At 41.5% G+C, this 15,249-nt stretch overlaps 1 protein-coding gene across 1 annotated transcript in view; it reads right to left on the bottom strand.

Annotated features, from left to right (window-relative positions):
- Positions 1–1,908: 1,908 nt before the first annotated feature.
- Positions 1,909–15,249, bottom strand: part of REG4 (regenerating family member 4) — a 67,151-nt gene continuing 53,810 nt past the window's right edge. The window contains exon 6 of the mRNA XM_072132099.1: positions 1,909–2,130. Coding sequence (XP_071988200.1) covers positions 2,063–2,130 — 68 coding nt within the window. The 3' untranslated portion in view covers positions 1,909–2,062. The remainder of the gene's footprint in view (positions 2,131–15,249) is intronic.

The following is a 15,249-nucleotide window of genomic DNA, read 5'->3' as shown; positions in this document are numbered from 1 at the left end:
GATATATCTGGGGGTGCAGGGTGTTGGGGATGATATATTTGGGGGTGCAGGGTGTTGGGAATTATGTATTTGGGGGTGCAGGGTGTTGGGGATGATATATCTGGGGGTGCAGGGTGTTGGGGATGATATATTTGGGGGTGCAGGGTGTTGGGGATGATATATCTGGGGGTGCAGGGTGTTGGGGATGATATATTTGGGGGTGCAGGGTGTTGGGAATGATATATCTGGGGCTGCAGGGTGTTGGGAATTATATATCTGGGGGTGCAGGGTGTTGGGGATGATATATCTGGGGGTGCAGGGTGTTGGGGATGATATATTTGGGGGTGCAGGGTGTTGGGGATGATATATCTGGGGGTGCAGGGTGTTGGGGATGATATATTTGGGGGTGCAGGGTGTTGGGGATGATATATCTGGGGGTGCAGGGTGTTGGTAATATATGTGGGGGTGCAGGGTGTTGGGAATGATATATCTGGGGGTGTAGGGTGTTGGTGGTGATATATCTGGGGCTGCAGGGTGTTGGGAATTATATATTTGGGGGTGCAGGGGGTTGGGGATGATATATCTGGGGGTGCAGGGTGTTGGGGGTGATATATCTGGGGCTGCAGGGTGTTGGGAATTATATATTTGGGGGTGCAGGGTGTTGGAGGTGATATATCTGGGGCTGCAGGGTGTTGGGAATTATATATTTGGGGGTGCAGGGTGTTGGGAATGATATATCTGGGGGTGCAGGGTGTTGGGGATGATATATTTGGGGGTGTAGGGGGTTGGGGATGATATATCTGGGGGTGCATGGTGTTGGGGATGATATATCTAGGGGTGCAGGGTGTTGGGGATGATATATTTGGGGGTGCAGGGGGTTGGGGATGATATATCTGGGGTGCAGGGGGTTGGGGATGATATATCTGGGGGTGCAGGGTGTTGGGGATGGTATATCTGGGGGTGCAGGGTGTTGGGGATGATATATCTGGGGGTGCAGGGTGTTGGGGATGATATATCTGGGGGTGCAGGGTGTTGGGGATGATATATCTGGGGATGCAGGGGATGATATATTTGGGGGTGCAGGGTGTTGGGGATGATATATCTGGGGGTGCAGGGTGTTGGGGATGATATATCTGGGGGTGCAGGGTGTTGGGGGTGATATATCTGGGGGTGCAGGGTGTTGGGGATGATATATCTGGGGGTGCAGGGTGTTGGGGATGATATATCTGGGGCTGCAGGGTGTTGGGGATGATATATCTGGGGGTGCAGGGTGTTGGGGTGATATATCTGGGGGTGCAGGGTGTTGGGGATGATATATCTGGGGGTGCAGGGTGTTGGGGATGATATATCTGGTGGTGCAGGGTGTTGGGGATGATATATCTGGGGGTGCAGGGTGTTGGGGATGATATATCTGGGGGTGCAGGGTGTTGGGGATGATATATCTGGGGGTGCAGGGTGTTGGGGATGATATATCTGGGGGTGCAGGGTGTTGGGGATGATATATCTGGTGGTGCAGGGTGTTGGGGATGATATATCTGGGGGTGCAGGGTGTTGGGGATGATATATCTGGGGGTGCAGGGTGTTGGGGATGATATATCTGGGGGTGCAGGGGATGATATATTTGGGGGTGCAGGGTGTTGGGGATGATATATCTGGGGGTGCAGTGTGTTGGGGATGATATATCTGGGGGTGCAGGGTGTTGGGGATGATATATCTGGGGGTGCAGTGTGTTGGGGATGATATATCTGGGGGTGCAGGGTGTTGGGGATGATATATCTGGGGGTGCAGGGTGTTGGGGATGATATATCTGGGGGTGCAGGGTGTTGGGGATGATATATCTGGGGGTGCAGGGCATTTTTGTGCATATATCGTTGCGCTTTGTGTGTTGTTCTTTATTATTTCGGCAGAGATCACACACGGAGACCCCAGTCATGTGCTGCAGGTTCTTTATTAACAGTTTTTTTAAACTTTACATCAGGCTTATTCCTGACCCCAGAGGGTCGGGCACAGGGTGCAGTCGCCTACTGATTGTTTCCTCTCCAGTTCCTCGGGGGTGGATGCAGCTTCTGCGGAGGCGGAGTAGCTAAGGTTTGTACTTACAGACGTACGGATGTGCCAGGTTACAGAGAGCATCATTCCATTTCAGAAATCCTGCAAAACACAAATAGTAACAATTGTTTATGGACCCTGCAGGATGCGGATCTCCTCCTACATAAGGACAGAAGGATAGACACAGCAAGCAGTCCTAGCGTCATGACAGACGAGGTGCTATCCTAAGAGTCCTGATTACAGAATATTACTGAAAAGGGATGCAGTGGAATCACCTCTTTTCATTAGAAATGGCTCCTGCCGTCTTGTTCTCATCTTCTATGGAGATGGATGTGAGATCCACAGAACGTTCAGGACACGTGATTACATCTGACAAGGACGTTTCCTCATCACACAATTGTCTCCTGATGGGTGGCCCTGGTTATTAAGGTTATGGAGTTCAGAGTTACCAGCTTCTAAATAGAGACTTAGCTAATCCCATAGGTTTTCCAAGGATAAAGATCAGTCCCCTCCATTGTGAGGTCCTCAGTCTTCAGTAGTCATTCCTAAATGATAAGAACCATAAGTTCTCTCAGAAGCAATTCAGCAAATCCAGTGAGATCCTCCCAAGTAAATCCACTGAGCTCTGCATCGTGTACAGGACCTTTATGGTGACTATCCTTACAGCTTCCATCACATGGCGGAGTTTCATAAAGTAAGTAAGGTCCAAGGAGGGGGATCGCGTGACGGGATGACGTTAGAGCACGCCGCTGCGCCTCCCGACGTCCGTGGCACAGAGGTGCCGATCTGATGTGAGTGATCCGACGCTGTAGCGTTTGCTGCCTGATTTGTCGCTCCTGCCCTGTTCAGGTTCAGAGCGCCGGACGAACTACCTGCTGTCTCTTTACTAGGTGCCCAGGAGTGTGCAGCGGAGATCCCTGACCGAACCCCGCGGCAGGTCATTGTTCCATGGGAGTCCCGGGAGCCGGGCAGTGGAGCGACCATGAGTGTCTGGAGCGGAGAGTGGGACCAGGTGCTGCCTCAAAGCTGCATGTGTGCAACGGGGGCCGGAAGAGCCTCTCAAGCCGGCGAAGGAGTGGGGGAAGGAGCGCCCTGGGCTGTCTGTTGGGTTGCGTGCTTCGCTCCCGGGAGGGACCTCTTGAGCGCTGGTGCCCTGCTGTGGCCGCACATCAGCTACGAGACCGGACCGTTGAGGAGTAAGCACCGACACCCATCTGAAACGGTAACACCTTGGTTTCCTATTATCAACTAGCATCATATGCATAATCTGCCAGAGCTTTGTTATTTACTAACTACCGCTCAAGACAATCTGCAATCTTACCAATCCGCCCAGGCCGGGGCTCATCATTGATTTTGCCATATTAACATCTGACTAACATCTTTCTTCCATGTTACGCTATCAATGCCACCGTTTTTGCTTAGACCTAAGCTACACTGCACGTTTTACTAACTCTTTGCTTCTGGGACGCTTTGCTGAGAGACTCTAACTTAAGTAATTTGTCTTCTGGCCCTAGCACCAGGAAAATCCCCATCTGGACTGACACGGACTATAAAGCAAGTTTTGATAAGCTTTTCTTTCTTTCTTCAGGTCCGATTTTGCCGATTTATAGTACATACTCTCTTTGGCTGACGTTTTGTATTTGCATATGGTATTTGGTAATTTTGCCAGAACCTTTAATGCTGTCGTTCTTGAACTAAAGCTTAAGATAGGTCTGGTCTGGAATTCAGGCTTTGCCCCACTAACACCTTCTTCTAAGCAATATTAAAGAGCAGACCTATCCAATCTGTGACTCAGCAATTGTCAGCGCTAATTTGTGCTGATTTTGGCCTCATCGCATGTAAAATCTATAGTTTGTTTTCATGGCGCTTTGCCGCGTGGCATTAACCCCGCTAATCCCATCTCTGGCTTAACACCAGGATAATAACCAATTGGCCGGCTTACTAACACTCCGCTTTAAGGTTTATCTATTAGGAATTATGCTGTAGAATTTATTTGGATTTGCTGAATTGTTTGTCTCCTGCATACGGGGTTAGAATAAGCGGTGTAGGTCACTCCATTCCATCATGCCTCCAAAAAAGCCAGAAAGGAAGTCAGGGGGGTTAGATAAAATGTGGAAGGCCTCCCCAACAAAAACAAGACAAATCAGTGAGGAGGATTCTCACCCCCAACCTCCAATAATACAGGGGCTCATTCCTCAACCCCGCAAGCGAGGATATTCGGGCTCAGATTCTTGCTACGGTTCAAGAGACTAAATTGTCAGTAGTTGAGCTAAAAAAGGAGGTTGGTAGCATCAGCTCTGACATCTCGATAATGAGGGATGACTTAAGGGAGCGGAGAAGAGTGTCAGGAAAACTGAGGAAGATATCAAATCCATCCAGAAGGGAAGAAAATGGACAGCTGAAATCCTAGCAAAAGTGTTGGCCAGACGACTTAAGAATGTAATTGCCGTATTGTTCATGAGGATCAGAGGGGTTTGTCCCGGGCAGGAATGTGAGCGACATGTGAGAGAAAGGTGAAGGGGACCTCCGCTCCATCCTGTCATTGGATGCGGTTAAAGCCTTTGACAGGGTCAGTTGGGGGTTCCTACGGGAAGTAATGGACAAATTTGGGGTTGGAGCAGGGTTCGTGAATTGGGTAAAGTGCCTATACAATTCCCCAAAAGCTAGGATAGGTAGGATAGTCGGAGTGCTTCCCCCTTAGCAGGGGTACGAGACAGGGCTGCCCCCTCTCCCCCCTCCTCTTTGCCATTTTGATTGAACCTCTTGCCATCAAAATAAGGGCCCATGCTGGTACAAGAGGAGGGGGAAGCGCTGGACCAGAGGACAAGCTGAGCCTCTATGCGGACCACATGCTGCTGTGTCTGCGCGCCTTTGTCCATATCCAATGCACTAGGCACAGTGACAGAATTTGGCCAGTTTTCGGGCTTAGAGATTAACTGGAGTAAATCAGGTCTGATGCCCCTGGAGGGGAATAAGATAGAAGATCATTGAAATACCTCGGGACTCTGATCTCAGCAGAAGTGCAGGATTACGAACCATTAATTAACTCAGTTAAAAGCAGGGTCCATACCTGGAATAAGAATACAGCGGCACTCCCCAGTACCGTGCACATGGATCTTTATTGTGCTGTGTACATAGACAGCTAGAAGCAGGGTCCATACCTGGGACAGAATCGCCCTTATAAAAATGGTCCTGCTGCCACAAATTTGGGGTTTTTTTACACCATGCCCAATTTGGATTGACAACTCCTTTTTTAAAGCAATGGAAGCTTTCATTAACCCCTTAAGGACGCAGGGTTATTCTGCTCATTTCTCGCTCTCCAACTTCAAAAATCCATAACATTTTCATTTTTCCGTGCACAGACCTGTGTGAGGGCTTATTTTGTGCGTAACAAATTTTACTTTCCCGTAATGTTATTTATTTTAGCATGCCGTGTACTGCAAAGCTGAAAAAAAATTCCAAATGTGGAAAAATTGAAAAAAAAACGCACGTGCGTCACGTTCTTGTGGGCTCAGTTTTTACGACTTTCACTCTTCGCTCCAAATATCACACTTACTTTATTCTGTGGTTCGGTGCGATCGCAGTGACACCAGATTTATAGGTTTTATTGTGTTTTAATACATTTTCAAAAATTAAACGAATGTGTACAAAAAAGGAAAAAAAATCTTTTTGCCATTTTCTGAAGCTAATAACTTTTTCATACTTTGGCGCACGGAGCTGGGGGACGGGTCATTGTTTGCGAAATGAGGCGACGTTTTCATTGCTACCATTTTGAGGTCTGTGCGACATATTGATCATTTTTTATTTCATTTTTTATGTGATGTAAAAAGGTGTAAAAGTCGCATTACGGACATTTGGGCGCCATTTCCCGCCTCAGAGGTCACCGCCAGCCGTAACCGTTTTTATATTTTGATAGATCGGTCATTGTGGGATGCAGCGATACCTAATGTGTCTGTGATTTTTACTGTTTATTATGTTTTATATCCGTTCTAGGGAAAGGGGGGTGATTTGAATTTTTAATATTTTATTAATTTTTTTTATTTTTTAAACTTTTTTTTTTCTTTTTTTTTTCACTATTTTTTAGACCATCTACGGTACATTAACCCTAGATGGCCAGATCGTTCCTACCATATACTGCAATACTTCTGTATAACACTCCTGTATAACACTCCTGTATAATACTCCTGTATAATACTCCTGTATAATACTTCTGTATAATACTCCTGTATAATACTCCTGTATAATACTTCTGTATAATACTCCTGTATAATACTCCTGTATAATACTCCTGTATAATACTCCTGTATAATACTTCTGTATAATACTCCTGTATAATACTCCTGTATAATACTTCTGTATAATACTCCTGTATAATACTTCTGTATAATACTCCTGTATAATACTCCTGTATAACACTCCTGTATAACACTCCTGTATAATACTCCTGTATAACACTCCTGTATAATACTTCTGTATAACACTCCTGTATAATACTCCTGTATAACACTCCTGTATAACACTCCTGTATAATACTTCTGTATAATACTTCTGTATAATACTCCTGTATAATACTCCTGTATAATACTCCTGTATAATACTTCTGTATAATACTCCTGTATAATACTCCTGTATAACACTTCTGTATAATACTCCTGTATAATACTCCTGTATAACACTTCTGTATAATACTCCTGTATAATACTCCTGTATAACACTCCTGTATAACACTCCTGTATAACACTTCTGTATAATACTCCTGTATAATACTCCTGTATAACACTCCTGTATAATACTTCTGTATAATACTCCTGTATAATACTCCTGTATAATACTCCTGTATAACACTCCTGTATAATACTTCTGTATAATACTCCTGTATAACACTCCTGTATAATACTCCTGTATAATACTTCTGTATAATACTCCTGTATAATACTCCTGTATAATACTCCTGTATAATACTCCTGTATAACACTCCTGTATAATACTTCTGTATAATACTCCTGTATAATACTTCTGTATAATACTCCTGTATAATACTCCTGTATAATACTCCTGTATAATACTCCTGTATAATACTCCTGTATAATACTTCTGTATAACACTCCTGTATAACACTCCTGTATAACACTTCTGTATAATACTCCTGTATAATACTCCTGTATAACACTCCTGTATAACACTCCTGTATAATACTCCTGTATAATACTCCTGTATAATACTCCTGTATAACACTCCTGTATAATACTCCTGTATAATACTCCTGTATAATACTTCTGTATAATACTCCTGTATAATACTTCTGGATAATACTCCTGTATAATACTCCTGTATAACACTCCTGTATAACACTCCTGTATAACACTCCTGTATAATACTTCTGTATAATACTCCTGTATAACACTCCTGTATAACACTCCTGTATAACACTCCTGTATAATACTCCTGTATAATACTCCTGTATAATACTCCTGTATAATACTTCTGTATAATACTCCTGTATAATACTTCTGTATAATACTCCTGTATAATACTCCTGTATAATACTTCTGTATAATACTCCTGTATAACACTCCTGTATAACACTCCTGTATAACACTCCTGTATAATACTCCTGTATAATACTTCTGTATAACCCTTCTGTATAATACTCCTGTATAATACTCCTGTATAACACTCCTGTATAACACTCCTGTATAACACTCCTGTATAACACTCCTGTATAATACTCCTGTATAATACTTCTGTATAACCCTCCTGTATAATACTTCTGTATAATACTTCTGTATAATACTCCTGTATAATACTCCTGTATAACACTCCTGTATAACCCTCCTGTATAACACTCCTGTATAATACTCCTGTATAACACTCCTGTATAATACTCCTGTATAATACTCCTGTATAACACTCCTGTATAACACTCCTGTATAATACTCCTGTATAATACTCCTGTATAACACTCCTGTATAACACTCCTGTATAACACTCCTGTATAACACTCCTGTATAACACTCCTGTATAATACTCCTGTATAATACTTCTGTTTAATACTCCTGTATAATACTTCTGGATAATACTCCTGTATAATACTTCTGTATAATACTCCTGTATAACACTCCTGTATAACACTTCTGTATAATACTCCTGTATAATACTCCTGTATAACACTCCTGTATAACACTCCTGTATAACACTCCTGTATAACACTCCTGTATAATACTCCTGTATAACACTCCTGTATAACACTCCTGTATAACACTTCTGTGTAATACTTCTGTATAATACTCCTGTATAACACTCCTGTATAATACTTCTGTATAATACTCCTGTATAACACTCCTGTATAACACTCCTGTATAATACTTCTGTATAATACTCCTGTATAATACTCCTGTATAATACTTCTGTATAATACTCCTGTATAATACTCCTGTATAATACTTCTGTATAATACTCCTGTATAACACTCCTGTATAACACTCCTGTATAACACTTCTGTATAATACTCCTGTATAATACTCCTGTATAATACTCCTGTATAATACTCCTGTATAATACTTCTGTATAATACTCCTGTATAATACTCCTGTATAACACTCCTGTATAATACTCCTGTATAACACTCCTGTATAATACTCCTGTATAATACTCCTGTATAATACTCCTGTATAACACTCCTGTATAACACTTCTGTATAATACTCCTGTATAATACTCCTGTATAATACTCCTGTATAATACTTCTGTATAATACTCCTGTATAATACTCCTGTATAACACTCCTGTATAACACTCCTGTATAATACTCCTGTATAACACTTCTGTATAATACTCCTGTATAATACTTCTGGATAATACTCCTGTATAATACTTCTGTATAACACTCCTGTATAACACTCCTGTATAACCCTCCTGTATAATACTCCTGTATAACACTCCTGTATAACACTCCTGTATAACACTCCTGTATAACCCTCCTGTATAATACTTCTGTATAACACTCCTGTATAATACTCCTGTATAATACTCCTGTATAACACTCCTGTATAATACTCCTGTATAATACTCCTGTATAACACTCCTGTATAATACTCCTGTATAATACTCCTGTATAATACTCCTGTATAACACTCCTGTATAATACTCCTGTATAATACTCCTGTATAATACTTCTGTTTAATACTCCTGTATAATACTTCTGGATAATACTCCTGTATAATACTCCTGTATAATACTCCTGTATAATACTCCTGTATAATACTCCTGTATAATACTCCTGTTTAATACTTCTGTATAATACTCCTGTATAATACTCCTGTATAATACTCCTGTATAATACTCCTGTATAATACTCCTGTATAATACTTCTGTGTAATACTCCTGTATAATACTCCTGTATAATACTCCTGTATAGTACACCTGTATAATACTCCTGTATAATACTCCTGTATAGTACTCCTGTATAGTACACCTGTATAGTACACCTGTATAATACTCCTGTATAACACTCCTGTATAATACTCCTGTATAATACTTCTGTATAATACTCCTGTATAATACTCCTGTATAATACTCCTGTATAATACTCCTGTATAATACTTTTGTATAATACTCCTGTATAATACTCCTGTATAATACTTCTGTATAATACTCCTGTATAACACTCCTGTATAACACTCCTGTATAACACTCCTGTATAACACTCCTGTATAACACTCCTGTATAATACTCCTGTATAACACTCCTGTATAACACTCCTGTATAACACTCCTGTATAACACTCCTGTATAATACTCCTGTATAACACTCCTGTATAATACTCCTGTATAACACTCCTGTATAATACTCCTGTATAATACTTCTGTATAATACTCCTGTATAATACTCCTGTATAATACTCCTGTATAATACTTCTGTATAATACTCCTGTATAATACTCCTGTATAACACTCCTGTATAACCCTCCTGTATAACACTCCTGTATAACACTCCTGTATAACACTCCTGTATAATACTTCTATATAACCCTCCTGTATAATACTTCTGTATAATACTCCTGTATAATACTCATGTATAATACTCATGTATAATACTCCTGTATAATACTCCTGTATAATACTTCTGTATAATACTCCTGTATAATACTCCTGTATAACACTCCTGTATAACCCTCCTGTATAACCCTCCTGTATAACACTCCTGTATAATACTCCTGTATAACACTCCTGTATAATACTTCTGTATAACACTCCTGTATAACACTCCTGTATAACACTCCTGTATAACACTCCTGTATAATACTCCTGTATAATACTCCTGTATAACACTCCTGTATAATACTCCTGTATAATACTTCTGTATAATACTCCTGTATAATACTTCTGGATAATACTCCTGTATAATACTTCTGTATAACACTCCTGTATAACCCTCCTGTATAATACTCCTGTATAATACTCCTGTATAACACTCCTGTATAACACTCCTGTATAATACTCCTGTATAACACTCCTGTATAATACTCCTGTATAATACTCCTGTATAATACTCCTGTATAATACTCCTGTATAATACTGCTGTATAATACTCCTGTATAACACTCCTGTATAACACTCCTGTATAACACTCCTGTATAACACTCCTGTATAATACTCCTGTATAACACTCCTGTATAACACTCCTGTATAACACTCCTGTATAATACTCCTGTATAACACTCCTGTATAACACTCCTGTATAATACTCCTGTATAACACTCCTGTATAATACTCCTGTATAATACTCCTGTATAACACTCCTGTATAATACTCCTGTATAATACTCCTGTATAACACTCCTGTATAACACTCCTGTATAATACTCCTGTATAATACTTCTGTATAATACTCCTGTATAATACTCCTGTATAATACTCCTGTATAATACTCCTGTATAATACTCCTGTATAATACTTCTGTATAATACTCCTGTATAATACTCCTGTATAATACTTCTGTGTAATACTCCTGTATAATACTCCTGTATAATACTCCTGTATAGTACACCTGTATAGTACTCCTGTATAATACTCCTGTATAGTACACCTGTATAGTACTCCTGTATAATACTCCTGTATAGTACACCTGTATAATACTCCTGTATAATACTTCTGTATAATACTCCTGTATAACACTCCTGTATAATACTCCTGTATAATACTTCTGTATAATACTCCTGTATAATACTCCTGTATAATACTCCTGTATAATACTCCTGTATAATACTTCTGTATAATACTCCTGTATAATACTCCTGTATAATACTTCTGTGTAATACTCCTGTATAATACTCCTGTATAATACTCCTGTATAGTACACCTGTATAGTACTCCTGTATAATACTCCTGTATAGTACACCTGTATAGTACACCTGTATAATACTCCTGTATAATACTCCTGTATAATACTCCTGTATAACACTCCTGTATAATACTCCTGTATAATACTTCTGTGTAATACTCCTGTATAATACTCCTGTATAATACTCCTGTATAGTACACCTGTATAGTACTCCTGTATAATACTCATGTATAGTACACCTGTATAGTACACCTGTATAATACTCCTGTATAATACTCCTGTATAATACTCCTGTATAACACTCCTGTATAATACTCCTGTATAATACTCCTGTATAATACTCCTGTATAATACTCCTGTATAATACTTCTGTATAATACTTCTGTATAATACTCCTGTATAATACTCCTGTATAATACTCCTGTATAATACTTCTGTATAACACTCCTGTATAACACTCCTGTATAATACTCCTGTATAATACTCCTGTATAATACTTCTGGATAATACTCCTGTATAATACTTCTGTATAACACTCCTGTATAATACTCCTGTATAATACTCCTGTATAATACTCCTGTATAATACTCCTGTATAACACTCCTGTATAACACTCCTGTATAACACTCCTGTATAACACTCCTGTATAATACTCCTGTATAACACTCCTGTATAACACTCCTGTATAACACTCCTGTATAACACTCCTGTATAATACTCCTGTATAACACTCCTGTATAACACTCCTGTATAACACTCCTGTATAATACTTCTGTATAATACTCCTGTATAACACTCCTGTATAATACTCCTGTATAATACTCCTGTATAACACTCCTGTATAACACTCCTGTATAACACTCCTGTATAACACTCCTGTATAATACTCCTGTATTATACTCCTGTATAACACTCCTGTATAACACTCCTGTATAATACTTCTGTATAATACTTCTGTATAATATTCCTGTATAACACTCCTGTATAATACTTCTGTATAATACTCCTGTATAATACTTCTGTATAATACTCCTGTATTGCAATATATGGCATTTTTGCAGCACATTCGTTACAATGAGCCACTGGCTCATTGTAACGAATCTGCAGATGCCAGATAGTCTCGGGTCAAACGAAGACCCAAGGCTACCATGGTAACCGATCGCCGCCCCCCGATGACGTTCGGGGGCGCGGCGATCGCAAAAAAGATGGCGACGCCCGCGCACCGCCGTCTTTTAAACGCCGCCGGCACTGACCGCAGTTATTAGCGGTGGGGGTTTGCTGCAATATGCAACAACCCCCACCTCTGTATGAAGAGGACTCAGCCCGTGAGCCCTCTTCATACATTCCCTGTACCTCTGCGCCATAGAGCTACGGTGCAGAGTGTTAGGGGTTAATGAACTAATTTGGGGGAGGAAGAGAGCCAGAATCAATATGAGTTATCTATACAGACCCTCGGGAGAAGGGGGGTTGGGGATACCCTTTCTGCAGGGCTATTTTCTTGCGGCCCAGATGTCCCGTATAGTAGGATGGAAGGATAAGGACGAATCATTGAAAACTTGGATAATGGAATTCGGGAAAGTCCTTACAGTGTATGAAGCACTGGAGAGGGGAGGGGGGAAGTGCAGAACGAAAAGGATTTAAATACCAGTAAAGAGGCCATAAATAAAGGCCATTCATAATCATACGGATGGCATTACAGAAGATACTCCACTGTGGCACAACCCCCTCTGCCCACAACTTGGTAACCTTCCTGATCCCAATAGAGGGGTCCCCCTTTTCTCTCAGATTCTGGATAAAGGGGTAGTGGCAAGCTCCTCTTCACTTACAACTAAAGCGGGTTTGAACAATGGGGATTTTTTGAGCACATGCAATAAGGATCCGTAGAATTAGAGTCACATCTATGTATCGACTTTATTAAAAACACTAAAAAGAAAAAGGGTTTGGTCGCGGGGGGGGGGGGGGTACAGACTTTTGGTCTGTGTTTAGGGGTTAGACACAAGTCACAAGAATGTTGGGAAAATGTGATAACAGATAACACTACACGGGAGGGATGTGAAATCCACAGAGCTAATGTATAGGCTATAGGGATAATGTATAGGCTATAGGCTATAGAGATAATGTATAGGCTATAGGCTATAGAGATAATGTATAGGCTATAGGCTATAGAGATAATGTATAGGCTATAGGCTATAGAGATAATGTATAGGCTATAGGCTATAGAGATAATGTATAGGCTATACGACTCTCCAGATGTGGAATAGAGGAGGACGACTTCCTTCATACAATTTGGGCATGACCCAGACTTACAAGCTTATCTGCAGATAAACCAAACCTTAGAGACGCCCCTGACCCCCCCATTAGTGTGGCAGTTACGGGACTGTTTAGGAGAGGTCATTGGCACTAAAGCTCATGACAATAGCCAAGGTTCTTATAGTGCGAGAATGGGGGGGCAGCAGGATTCCCAAGGTGGATCATTGGTTCGCTCTTACACAGAAGATGAAAAGATATGAACAAATTCATGCTGATAAAAGGCCTGAGATCTGGAGTAGCTGCCAATGGGGAGGAACAGAAAGGGTGGGGGGAGTGTCTTAGTATACTGCATAGGGTTAATAATGTATAAAAGAAGAAAATGTAAAGGAAACTTTGTTTTCCTATTCATCCTTTGGGATGATAAATGTTTGTATGATCTGCATTTTCTATGGTATGGAAAAAGAAGGTCCAAGAGTATACAGCTTTAGAGAAGACAAGTATATGACACAGCTCAAGGTACAGAGAGACAGGATGGGATGGGATGGACTGATAGAGAACAGGAGAGACATTACCTCACTATTATATGGAATGAGACTTCTGTTACACACAGAGAGCAATACCACATGACCTCGCCCTTCTCCTTCCAGAGTGAGCAGGTAGCAGCATCACATGACCTCCCCCTCCCTGCACAATGAGCAGCATCACATGACCTCCCTTTCCCTCCAGAGTGAGCAGAGAGCAGCATCACATGACCTCTCTTTCCCTCCAGAGTGAGCAGAGAGCAGCATCACATGACCTCCCATTCCCTCCAGAGTGAGCAGAGAGCAGCATCACATGACCTCCCATTCCCTCCAGAGTGAGCAGAGAGCAGCATCACATGACCTCCCTTTCCCTCCAGAGTGAGCAGAGAGCAGCATCACATGACCTCCCATTCCCTCCAGAGTGAGCAGAGAGCAGCATCACATGACCTCTCTTTCCCTCCAGAGTGAGCAGAGAGCAGCATCACATGACCTCTCTTTCCCTCCAGAGTGAGCAGAGAGCAGCATCACATGACCTCCCATTCCCTCCAGAGTGAGCAGAGAGCAGCATCACATGACCTCCCTTTCCCTCCAGAGTGAGCAGAGAGCAGCATCACATGACCTCCCATTCCCTCCAGAGTGAGCAGAGAGCAGCATCACATGACCTCCCATTCCCTCCAGAGTGAGCAGAGAGCAGCATCACATGACCTCTCTTTCCCTCCAGAGTGAGCATAGAGCAGCATCACATGACCTCCCTTTCCCTCCAGAGTGAGCAGAGAGCAGCATCACATGACCTCTCTTTCCCTCCAGAGTGAGCAGAGAGCAGCATCACATGACCTCCCTTTCCCTCCAGAGTGAGCAGAGAGCAGCATCACATGACCTCCCTTTCCCTCCAGAGTGAGCAGAGAGCAGCATCACATGACCTCCCTTTCATGTGAGAAGTTTCATGTGAGAAGTTTCCCAACTTCTCGCTTGATATAAGCCTGGTACATAAAGGGATTATATAGGGTCAGGAAATCAACCCCAAGAGGTAGCAAGTATATAACCGATAAACAGACAATAGATCGAGATAAAAGAGCAACACATTCAATTTCTATATTTAATTGCCTTTAA

This window comes from Engystomops pustulosus, unplaced genomic scaffold, assembly GCF_040894005.1.
Source record: "Engystomops pustulosus unplaced genomic scaffold, aEngPut4.maternal MAT_SCAFFOLD_227, whole genome shotgun sequence".
Lineage (NCBI taxonomy): Eukaryota > Metazoa > Chordata > Amphibia > Anura > Leptodactylidae > Engystomops > Engystomops pustulosus.
This window is presented reverse-complemented; position numbering and strand designations above follow the sequence as displayed.